Source organism: Artemia sp. Qi Xiang Cuo, chromosome 9 (genome assembly GCF_049724085.1).
Source record: "Artemia sp. Qi Xiang Cuo chromosome 9, ASM4972408v1, whole genome shotgun sequence".
Taxonomy (NCBI): domain Eukaryota; kingdom Metazoa; phylum Arthropoda; class Branchiopoda; order Anostraca; family Artemiidae; genus Artemia; species Artemia sp. Qi Xiang Cuo.
In genome coordinates, this window is record NC_142802.1 from 61634633 (window position 1) to 61647047 (window position 12415).

Consider the following 12415-nt stretch of genomic DNA (forward strand, 5'->3'; position numbering starts at 1 on the left):
CGGTTTTGACGATCCACTAAAAGCTGCTAAATAAAGTGGAGTTTCGCAGCATTTATTTACTGCATAAATCCTAGCGCCTTTATCGAAAATCATCTTAATAACTTTTGAATTACCACTAATAGCGGCTAAGTGAAGTGGACTTGAACCAATTTTGTTCCTTCTATTAACATCAGCTCCATGCTTCAAAAGAAAATCAGCGGTTTGTGACAATCCTCTATTTATCCTTCTATTTACTGCATAAATCCTAGCGCCTTTATCCAAAATCATCTTAATAACTTTTGAATTACCACTAATAGCGGCTAAGTGAAGTGGACTTGAATCAATTTTGTTCCTTCTATTAACATCAGCTCCATGCTTCAAAAGAAAATCAGCGGTTTGTGACAATCCTCTAAAAGCTGCTAAATGAAATATACTACCATTCTTTTTGGTTTTCAAATTAACATCACTTCCGCACTTAAAAAGTAATTCTGTAATTTTGACATTATTTTGTTTTACTGTGCAGCAAAGTGGAGTTCCACCCCATATGTTTTCTGCATGAATCCTTGCTCCTTTATCCAAAATCATCTTAATAACTTTTAAATTACCACTAGTAGCAGCTAAATGAAGTGGACTTGAACCAATTTTGTTCCTTCTATTAATATCAGCTCCATGCTTCAAAAGAAAATCAGCGGTTTTTGACGATCCACTGAAAGCTGCTAAATAAAGTGGAGTTTCGCAGCATTTATTTACTGCATAAATCCTAGCGCCTTTATCCAAAATCATCTTAATAACTTTTGAATTACCACTAATAGCGGCTAAGTGAAGTGGACTTGAATCAATTTTGTTCCTTCTATTAACATCAGCTCCATGCTTCAAAAGAAAATCAGCGGTTTGTGACAATCCTCTAAAAGTTGCTACATGAAATGTACTACCATTCTTTTTGGTTTTCAAATTAACATCACTTCCGCACTTAAAAAGTAATTCTGTAATTTTGACATTATTTTGTTTTACTGTGCAGCAAAGTGGAGTTCCACCCCATATGTTTTCTGCATGAATCCTTGCTCCTTTATCCAAAATCATCTTAATAACTTTTAAATTACCACTAGTAGCAGCTAAATGAAGTGGACTTGAACCAATTTTGTTCCTTCTATTAATATCAGCTCCATGCTTCAAAAGAAAATCAGCGGTTTTTGACGATCCACTAAAAGCTGCTAAATAAAGTGGAGTTTCGCAGCATTTATTTACTGCATAAATCCTAGCGCCTTTATCCAAAATCATCTTAATAACTTTTGAATTACCACTAATAGCGGCTAAGTGAAGTGGACTTGAATCAATTTTGTTCCTTCTATTAACATCAGCTCCATGTTTCAAAAGAAAATCAGCGGTTTGAGACAATCCACTAGAAGCTGCTACATGAAATATACTACCATTCTTTTTGGTTTTCAAATTAACATCACTTCCGCACTTAAAAAGTAATTCTGTAATTTTGACATTATTTTGTTTTACTGTGCAGCAAAGTGGAGTTCCACCCCATATGTTTTCTGCATGAATCCTTGCTCCTTTATCCAAAATCATCTTAATAACTTTTAAATTACCGCTAGTAGCAGCTAAATGAAGTGGACTTGAACCAATTTTGTTCCTTCTATTAATATCAGCTCCATGCTTCAAAAGAAAATCAGTGGTTTGTGACGATCCTCTAAAAGCTGCTAAATGAAGTGGAGTTTCGCAGCATTTATTTACTGCATAAATCCTAGCGCCTTTATCCAAAATCATCTTAATAACTTTTGAATTACCACTAATAGCGGCTAAGTGAAGTGGACTTGAACCAATTTTGTTCCTTCTTTTAACATCAGCTCCATGCTTCAAAAGAAAATCAGTGGTTTGTGACAATCCTCTAAAAGCTGCTAAATGAAGTGGAGTTTCGCAGCATTTATTTTCTGCATAAATCCTAGCGCCTTTATCCAAAATCATCTTAATAACTTTTGAATTACCACTAATAGCGGCTAATTGAAGTGGACTTGAACCACTTTTGTTCCTTCTCTTAACATCAGCTCCATGCTTCAAAAGAAAATCAGTGGTTTGTGACGATCCTCTAAAAGCTGCTAAATGAAGTGGAGTTTCGCAGCATTTATTTACTGCATAAATCCTAGCGCCTTTATCCAAAATCATCTTAATAACTTTTGAATTACCACTAATAGCGGCTAAGTGAAGTGGACTTGAAACAATTTTGTTCCTTCTTTTAACATCAGCTCCATGCTTCAAAAGAAAATCAGCGGTTTGTGACAATCCTCTAAAAGCTGCTAAATGAAGTGGAGTTTTGCAGCATTTATTTACTGCATAAATCCTAGCGCCTTTATCCAAAATGATCTTAATAACTTTTAAATTACCACTAATAGCGGCTAAATGAAGTGGACTTGAACCACTTTTGTTCCTTCTGTTAACATCAGCTCCATGCTTCAAAAGAAAATCAGTGGTTTGTGACGATCCTCTAAAAGCTGCTAAATGAAGTGGAGTTTTGCCCCATTAATTTTCTGCATGAATCCTAGCACTTTCATCCAAAATCATCTTAATAACTTCTAAATTACCGCTAATAGCAGCCAAATGAAGTGGACTTGCACCATCTTCGTTCCTTCTATTAACATCAGCACCATGTTTCAAAAGAAAATCAGTGGTTTGTGACGATCCTCTAGAAGCTGCTAAATGAAGTAGAGTTTCACCGCATTTGATTTCTGCATGAATCCTAGCACCTTTATTCAAAACTATCTTAATAACTTCTATATTACCAAGAATAACAACCAAACGAAGTGGCGTATCGTAAGGCTTTCCATTTTCATTGTTGACGTCACAGTCGTAAGTTAAAAGTAATTTAGCAATTGCTACGTGCTTATGGATCAAAGCTAGACGAAGTAATGTGTATCCATATAACCAATGTTTTGAGAAAGATAACCCAAAAGAGTTGATAAGCTACTCTTTCTAGGTCTCCCTCACGAACTGCACGAATTAAACTATCGTTTACCGATAGATGTTTTTGACATCTGAATAAGACAGATGAATAAGTAAATATTTAAACGAATAAAAGCTAAATTGATTATACAAGTCAAATTTGAAACCAATAAAAATAACTACACACCATAGTTTGGCTACTTTCCTTTTACCCCTCACCTAACCGTTAAAGTCTAAAGCCTATTGCGTCATTTGTGTTTCATTAATTATCTGTCTCTTGAACAGTGTGCTTTTGTTTTTTAAAATAACGACGACAAAAAAAATAGTCCTTAAAATAATCAAAAGTACCACTACTTCCATTACCAGCTCACTGCAGCAACAAAATGCCTGAGGCCAACCCATCTACACACTCTCTTCCACCTTCCCACTCTACTCAAAGCCTCCTCCTTTAAATCCTTCTAAGAAGATCCTATTTCCCTCTCTTTTCTAACGGCATCCTCACATCCCATTCGGGGGCAACCCGTTTTTCGTTCGACTTTAGATTGTTGGAAAATCTGACATCATTTTTTAGAAATTATGGGCTGTTTCATTTTTTAGTATGGGACGTGGTCGTCTTTTACTAGGTTACCAGCTATTACGATCCTTCAAGTAAATTACAAAGTTGTAATTTTACAAAAGTGTTACCTCTAATCTAAGGTCTATTTTGCTTAAACCGAATAAAAAAACCATGAGATGATTTTATTTTCAACAGTTGGAAAAGATACGTCATTTGATCAACAAGAAGAAATTTTGTCCAACAGCCTGGACCACCAACTGTGACAAGACGTATCCAAAAAGCTAAAGCAAAGGGCGTGAAAAAAATGTTTATGGGATTCCTTAACAAAAATTAAGCATAAATAAATGTGATTAGAAAAATAGCGAATTGAAAATCGCAACAGCTAAAGCAAAAGGCATGGAACAAACGATAGCAAGAATCAAATTGATTTACAAAAGAAAATTTTGAACAACGATCAATGGTTAGAAACTGGAAAAGACGTTTTTGGTATCCAGGACGTCATAAGAAACTATACACGGAGATGCATGAATCTACACGGCTAAACCAAAAGGCATAGAAAAACCATCAGAGGTAATGACGAATGAAAATGAACAACAAAACCTACGGTTGGAAAAGTGACAGCGACGATCACTTCGAATCGTAAATGGAGTCTGCGTGGAAGAGGAGCAACAGTAAAAATCACGATAAATCCCAGAAGAGTCAAAATCATATGTAATATATGACTCTCTGAAGTATTAAGAGGAAGGAGTTGAATTCACACCAAAATTTGTTAGTTCAATTGAAATTGCTGATTTGACACCTCATGACTTAAAACAGAAGAATAAGGGGATGATCATATCAAATTCGTTTTAGAGCCTTATTTTTTTGGGAAAAAACTCACACAAGTGACGTCATATTTATGAGTTACAGAAGAAAACAAATCCCACAAAATGGATGACTCTTTTATAAACTAACTGGAAGGAGGTATTGAATTCACGCCATAAATTCTTAACTCAGTCAATACTGCTTATTTGACACATCATGACTTTGAAAAAACGGATAAGGAATATATATACTCCCTTCAAACGAACAACTGCGTATTTATTTAAATCATCTTCTTGTTAGAATTATATCTTATTAGCATTTTTCCCAGGGTGGTTGCATCAGACCAAACCTGAAGCCATGACATCAAGAATAAGTCCACATTATCTGCAGGTAGAAAACAAGCGTCAACGAGAATTAATATATACAAGCCTACCGAATGCCGGCACCCTGCCTTGAAATCGGCTACATAGTTTGTTTCTCTTAAAACTATTATAGCGTATTGACATTTCTGGCCACAAAACGATCTAAATAGGTTACAATTTTTACGAATAACTCGTAATTTTTGAAAACTAAACTGAAAAAATTTATTTCTTTAATGGAACATGTCCGATTAAAAATTCTATCTTACCAACTTTAGGTCACTTAAAAACAAAATAGAACCGCAGACAACAGCTTTAAAGGCAGTGGTTGTAGATCAGATAGAAAAATTTTCTTTCAGTATAAATACTCTTGGTTAAAACTAGATTATTTGAAAAATTTTTGGTAATGAAACTTTCATGCTGAGTCTGAGTGGACTAATCAAGCTAAAACGTGCAGACATCTATAAATTAAAACGAAGAAGAAAATTATTAATATGAAATTTTGTAAATTACCAAAGCGCAGGCAGAAGAAATCTCGTTCTCACTTGAAGTGTCTTGGAGGGCCTTCAGTGTGCTCAGGACCCAGCATATATTATTAGCAACTCTTGGTTCAGTCTCATAACCTAAAAAATAGCAAAATTATTAAAATACAAATATAACACAATTTCCACAGCTTAAAGTAGGCGACTAGCCCCACAACATATCAATGCAGTACGTACAAGATAACGCAAAATCCTTCAAAAGTCATAAAAAGCCTGTATAAAAATAATATGCAAACAAACGGACGAATTTTTTCCAGCATGACACAGTTAAGAATAAAATATTAGAGTTGCCAAAAGGGGAACAAACTTGAATACTTGGCTATACAAGAATTATATTTTTTACGAAAAGGAAAAATGGCAAATCTGATATTTATTAGCATGAAATGTAAAAGTGAATAAACGAACATTGTTTTCAATATAATACAGTTAAAAATTAAGCCGAAAGAGTTACCGAAAGGGGTCTATGGCTTGAATATTTGGCCACACGAATTATATTTGTCTACAAATAATAGCTGAAATCGTCTCTTTTAGCTGAAACAGTCAGTTATTAAATTACTATTAAATTACTTACTATTATTACATTAGTAAATTAAATTACTTTTATTTTTAATATTATTATTATTAATAAAAATAATTATTATTACTATAATAATAGCAATAATAATTAATAATAATAATAATAATAGTTAATAATATTAGTATTATCATTATTAAATCAAATTACTATTAAATTACTAGTCAGTTATTAAATATTAAATAGCTCGGTAATCTTACGGAAAAACTCTTCTTTTTTTTTAACTAGCTCTAAAAACTGCACAGTTCTTACCTTATCTGTTTTTTTTTTTTTAATCGCATCTGAGGTGAAACGAATATTTTTTTTGTTGTTTTTAAGAATTAATTAAAAAAACTTTTTCCACAATAAGTTTTCAAAATAAGTTTTCAAAGAAAAGTAAAGAACTCAATTAAACAAAAAATGAGCAAAAAGAAAATCAAATAATCTACCAAGCATGAAACTACCACAAATCAGCATCGATAAATAAATGAAACCCAAAACGAACAGAAATTACAATAAATAACCGAGTCAAACTTAAAACGAGCAGAAATCAACAAAAGTTGGGCTCAAAACCCCTATGCCTTCCCAAGGGCAGAACATAATTTGCAGTTTACTGAAAAATATAAATGTTTTTACTTTTATAACTTTAATAAATCAAATAATATTAACATTTTGATTACTAAATATCAGTATATGCATATTAAACTGAAAATGCACATTCATTTGTATTTTTTTCAGTAAAGTGCGAATTTTGTTCTGGCCTTGGGAAGGCATAGGGGTTTTGAGCCTAACTTATGTTAATTTCTGCTCGTTTTAGGTTTGACTCGGTTATTTATTTTAATTTCTGTTCGTTTTGGGTCTCATATATTTATCGATGCTGATTTGTGATAGTTTAGAGCTTGGTAGATTATTTGAGTTTATTTTTGCTATTTTTTTTTTTAATGGAGTTCTTTACTTTTCTTTGAAAAACTTATTTTGTGGAAAAAGTTTTTTTAAATTAATTTCTGATCGTTTTATATTGACATAGTCTTTTCGGGGAAAAAGAAAATAATACTTTAAATCTTTTCGTTTTTTTAAGACTTTATACGTTGGCCTGCTATTTGTATGCCGGAGAAAAATTTTCAGCAATTTTTAACTACATATACCTTTTCAAAATCTGGACACAAATAGTAGTATTTACTTTAGTTTCATACCTCCTCTAGTTGACCTAAAATGGAAAACTTGATACAATTCACAAAAAAATCTGTTTACTTTCTTTGATAGCTTGGATACACATAGGCTATTTTGGCTTAGTTAAATTTTTAGAGAAGAAGCAGCCTCGCTAGTTTGAAAATAATACCGTCAAATATTTTTCAAATGCTGCTGAAATACATTATAGAAGGCTAGCATTAACACAACGCAGTTTGATTTAATTCTAAGGTAATACTTAATTTTTAAGCTTAATGGGCAAATGGGAGGGTTGGCGTGTGAGGCGGATTAGTTGCCCTTCAACCACTGTTGACTATTAAAAAGGGCATCAGCCCTTTCTATTTCAATCGAATGAGCCCTTTTCAAAGTTCCTACGACAACTCCTTCGATACGAAGTGCCCTGGTCTAAACAACAATAACAACAAAAAAAGTAATACATTATGCCCACATCGATCTTTACTATAAAAATATCAAGCCCTCAATCACTTTCGACTATTAAAAAGGGCCCTAGGTCTTTTAATTTCCAATCGAATGAGCCTTTTTTGAAACGACAACACTTTCTATAAACACCTATTATGCCCACAGGGCGCACATTACAGTCCTTACCCTAATGGCTGTTAGGGTGGCTGTCATCCTCTAAGACCTAATTTCCAGAAATTTCAACAACGTTAAACAAAATGGCTATCTCAAAATTTTGATTGGATGTGTTTGGGGAAATAGTGGGCGTGAGAAGGGCGGTAGTCACTCTTCAATTAATTTCAACTATTAGAAATGGCACTAGATCTTTCAATTTCCTATCAAATGAGCCCTTTTGAAGTTTCTACGACAAAACTTTCAATAAAAATCTTATATGCCCCAAGGGCATAACTTACAACCATTGCCCTCAGGGCTGAGAGGGTTTCATTCTCAAAGACCTAATTTCAAGACATTTGTACTACGTTGAACAAAATGGCTATCTGAAAATTTTGATTAGATGTGTTTGGAGGAATGGTGGGCGTGAAAAGGGGGTTAGTTAACCTCCAATCACTTTCGACTATTAAAAAGGGCACTAGCCCTCTTAAGTTCCAATAGAATGACCAGCTTTTGAAGTTTTACTACAACTCTATCTATAAAAACGTTATATGCCCCCAGGGCATAACTTACAACCTTTGCCCTTGGGGCTCTGAGGGGTTTGTCATCAATAAATACATAATTTCCAGAACTTTCAACTACGTTGGACAAAATGGTTATATCTAAACTTTGATTCAATGTTTTGGGGAAATGGTGGACATGAGAGGGGGGTTAATTACTCTTCACTCACTTTTAACTATTAAAAGGGGCAATTTCAATTTCCAATCAAATGAGCCGTTTTTGAAATTTTTACAACAACTTACTGTATAAACCTTATATGCCCCCAGGGCATAACTTACAACCCTTGCACTGAGGGCTCTGAGGGGGTTATCATCCTAAAAGACCAAATTTAATGAACTTTCAACTACGTTGGACAAAATGGCTATCTCAAAATTTTGATTGGATGTTTTTGGGGAAAAGGTGGGCGTGAGAGGGGGGTTAGTTGCCCTCAAATTACTTTCGACTATTAAAAAGGACACTAGCCCTTTGAATTTCAAATTGAATGGGCCCTTTTTCAAGTTTCTAAGACACAGATTTTATTAAAAACCTTTTATGCCCCAGGGGCATAACTTATAACCCTTACCCTGAAGAATCTGTGGGGAGTTTCTTGCTAAGAGATGTAATTTCCTAAACTTTGTACGTCGTGGGGCAAATTGGCTATCTCAAAACTTTTATTGGATGTGTTTGGGGAAATAGTGGGCGTGGAAGGGGTGTTAGTTGCCTTCCACCACTTTCGACTATTAAAAAGGGCACTAGCCATTTCAATTTCTAATCGAATGAGCCCTTTTTAAAGTTTCTACGACAACGTGTTTAATAAAAACCTTATATACCCCCAGGGCATATAAGGGGGTTGTCATCCTCAAAGACCTAATTTCCAGAACTTAAAACTACGTTGAATAAAATGGCTATCTCAAAATTTCGATTGGATGTGTTTGGGGGAAAAGGTGGGTGTGAGAGAGGGGTTAGTTGCCCTCCAATCACTTTCGACTATTAAAAAGGGCACTAGCCCTTTGAATTTCCAATCGAATGAGCCTCTTTTGAAGTTTCTACGACAACGCTTTCTATAAAAACCTTATATGCCCCTAGTGCATACTTACAACACTTGCCCTGAGGGCTGTGGGGCAGGGTCCTCCTCAAAAACTCAATTTCTATGTGGAAATCAACTACGCTGAATAAAATGGGTATCTCAAAAATTTTGATTGGACGTGTTTCGGGAAATGGTAGGCGTGGAATGGGTGTTAGTCGTCATCTAATCACTTTCGACTATTAAAAAGGGCACAAGCCACTCCAATTTCCAACTGAATGAGCCCTTTTCGAAGTTTCTACGACAACTTCTTCGATACGAAGTGCCCTGCTCTAAAGGAAAAAAAAAATAATAATAACACATTGTGCCAACATCGTTCTTATATGCCCCAGGGCATAACTTAAAACCCTTGCCTTGAGTGTTGTGGGGGAGTTTCCTTCTCAGAATATCTTTTCTATCGTGAAATCAATTACTCTGAACAAAATTGCTATCTCAAAATTGGGATTGGATGTTTTTTGGGGAATGATGGGCGTGGGGGGGGGGGGCTAGTTGCCCTCCAATCACTTTCAACTTTTAAAAAGGGTACTAGCCACACCAATTTCCAAACGAATGATCCCTTTTCGAAGTTTCCAAGACAACTCCTTCGATATGAAGTGCCCTGGTATGGAAAAAAAAAACAAAAAAAAATAAATGAATAATACATTGTGCCAACATCGCTCTTTACTTAGGCAGCGTGACTGCGCTGCCTATGATTAATTCGTTCACCCCTCCTCCATATCATACCATGAGATTTAGAGGGATTTGGTTTGTGTTCTTTTTGCTAAATAACTGATACTGTAAACGAATTGAAATTGAACACCACTCCGTTTGAAGTTGCTGTGAAACTGCTTTAAAAGCTGGCTTTGTTTATTTGATTAAAATTTGTTTCAAGGATCACTTTTTACATCATTCATTTTCAGCATGCCCTTCTAAAATTTAGCTTTTAAAACATAGTTTTTAAAAGTTTAGCAAGCACATAAACATGAAACTTATTTTTGGACAAAGACACATAATACTAGGATTTAAATTAAAGGCACATATAAAAAAACCTTTAACGATATTACGTGTTAAACATTTAATGATAATGCAGCTAGTTGGGAAGGGTATCTATAGGATCATCAATAGTTCCACAATGAAATTCCACTTCGTCCTTTAAATTAAGATACTGTAACCAACTTAAAATTTCGATTTAACCATAGATTTATTTGAAATACCACGTTCTTCATCCTCTTGACAAATTATGCCATAATTGGAAATTAAAAGTTCAAAGTTCAATAGTTCAATTGGAAATTAAAAGTTCTAGTGACCTTTTTTAGAGTCAAACGGGACTGGCGGACAAGCGGCCCTCCTCCCAAACCCGTTAATTTTCCCAACACATCCCATCAAAATTTTGAGATAGCCATTTTGTTCAGAATAGTTGAACTGTCCAGTAACTATGTCTCTAGTGATATTGGGTATTTCATATACCATAATTATGGTATATGAAAATGGAAATATGGAAATATGCCATATGCCATAATTATGTTATTAAGCAGCTAAACAATGTTCATTTTAGTCTACATATAAAGATACAAAAACAAATAAATATATACATGATTCTTACAAGCGATGGGAATATTAATAGCAGCAAGTGTGGCATCCGTTGCCTGACCCAGTGCGTTAGCTGACGTAAATACCTTAAGCGATGTCTTTATTGATGCTGTGCACTCTTTAGGGGATACTGGTGATCTTAGCAGAATCATAGGGACGATTGCGGTTTTTGGTATTACTGGTAACATTTCAGCAACAGTGACTGGTGAACCGGCTATTATTTGCCTGGCAACATCAGGGCAAGCTATTGCAGATTTATCCAGTATCGGATTTTGTGGCGACGGAGGGGCCCTAAAAAATCAAAACAGTAAGAATAGAGATGAACTGCATGAATAATATATTATAAAGTATACAAAATAATACTATCACTGTACCAACGACAAAGCTGAGCACAGATAGAGGGAGATACTAGATAGTATTCAAAACCTTATACTTCTGGCCGAGTCCTAGCCATCCTAGCCTAGTTTAACCATCCTAGTCGAGTGGTTTGCACGCTATACTTGAAATCTTTTGTCCGTGAGACTCCTTGTGTCACTGATTATTTGGTTTGGAATGAGAGTCAGTGTCATGAGTCTGTAAGCTCAGGCACAGTTGACCCAGCTTAAAATGGGTACCTGGAGAAATCTAGGGAAGATAAACAGGTAGAGTGTGAACAGGATGGCTGGCCCCCAACTCCTCAATTGCATTTCCGGGCTGAAGGGTCATGAAACAGAGATCAGCATCACCGTTAGGGACTGTAAAGTCCAATGCCGTATTGTTTACCTTTACCTTAGACTTCAAAGACTTCGTAGAATCAAAAGTATTCCCTCCCTGCCTTGAATTTTAATTTCTGTTCGTTTTGGGTTTCGTTTATTCTTTAATGTTAATTTTTGGTTGTTTTGAGCTTGAATTATTTTAGGAATTTATTTCTGCTGGTCTTGGGTTTCTACTTTTTTTTATATTTGTTTTTATAGTTTGTGATGTAAAGTTAAGTAATTTTAATTGGCTGTTAGAGTGTAGATTGGATACCCTCGTGTGTGATTGTATTGTGCTCTTTGATGATTAATAATAATTGTTTTCTTCGTTTGCCTTTATTTAGAATTTATGCCTTATTTCTTTTTGTGTTTTTTCTTTTGATTATTTTTGTTTCATTTTTTGTAGTGAGAATTGAGAGATTATCTTTAATTGTGATTGGTACATGCCCTAGTTGTTAGCACATGCCATTTGAATCTTTAATAGACAGTGGTTAGATATCTTGCTCTATCCCTGGCGGCTTGTAGTATAATTGATTTAGAAAATCAGAAGGTAAATTTTTAGAATTATTTTAATGAATGTATTAATAGAAATTTGGACTTTGTGGTTCCAGCTTTTGACCCCCCTGAGGATTCTAAATAAGTTTTTAGTTATGATTTTCAGGATCTTGAGTGTCGGCATGGTGAATTGGAAGATTTTGGGATTTTTCATTTGAATTGCCAGGGCCTAAATACGACATTTGATTTTTTAGCGAATTTAGCCAAACTTAATCTTTTCCATTGGATTGCTTTGACGGAGACCAGGTTGAGGGACCACCATTCTGCTCTTTTAGATATACCTGGCTATACTTTATTTACTCAGAACCAGGAGTTATGTCAACACGGGGGTCTTGCAGCTTATGTTTGTGAAGATCTCCATGCAAGAGTCCAAGACAATCTAAGTAAATATAAGGAAATGTTGTGTGAAACACTAGTATTACAAGCTAAATTGAATAAT

The 12415-nt window shown here is 34.7% G+C and overlaps 1 protein-coding gene across 1 annotated transcript in view; it reads right to left on the reverse strand.

The window, feature by feature from the left end:
* Positions 1–12415, reverse strand: part of LOC148948907 (uncharacterized) — an 89580-nt gene that overhangs the window by 37619 nt on the left and 39546 nt on the right. Inside the window, exons 7-8 of the mRNA XM_089094134.1 lie at positions 10701–10978; positions 5155–5264 (exon numbers count right to left, since the gene is read on the reverse strand). Of these exons, the coding sequence (XP_088950260.1) occupies positions 5155–5264; positions 10701–10978 (388 nt within the window). The remainder of the gene's footprint in view (positions 1–5154; positions 5265–10700; positions 10979–12415) is intronic.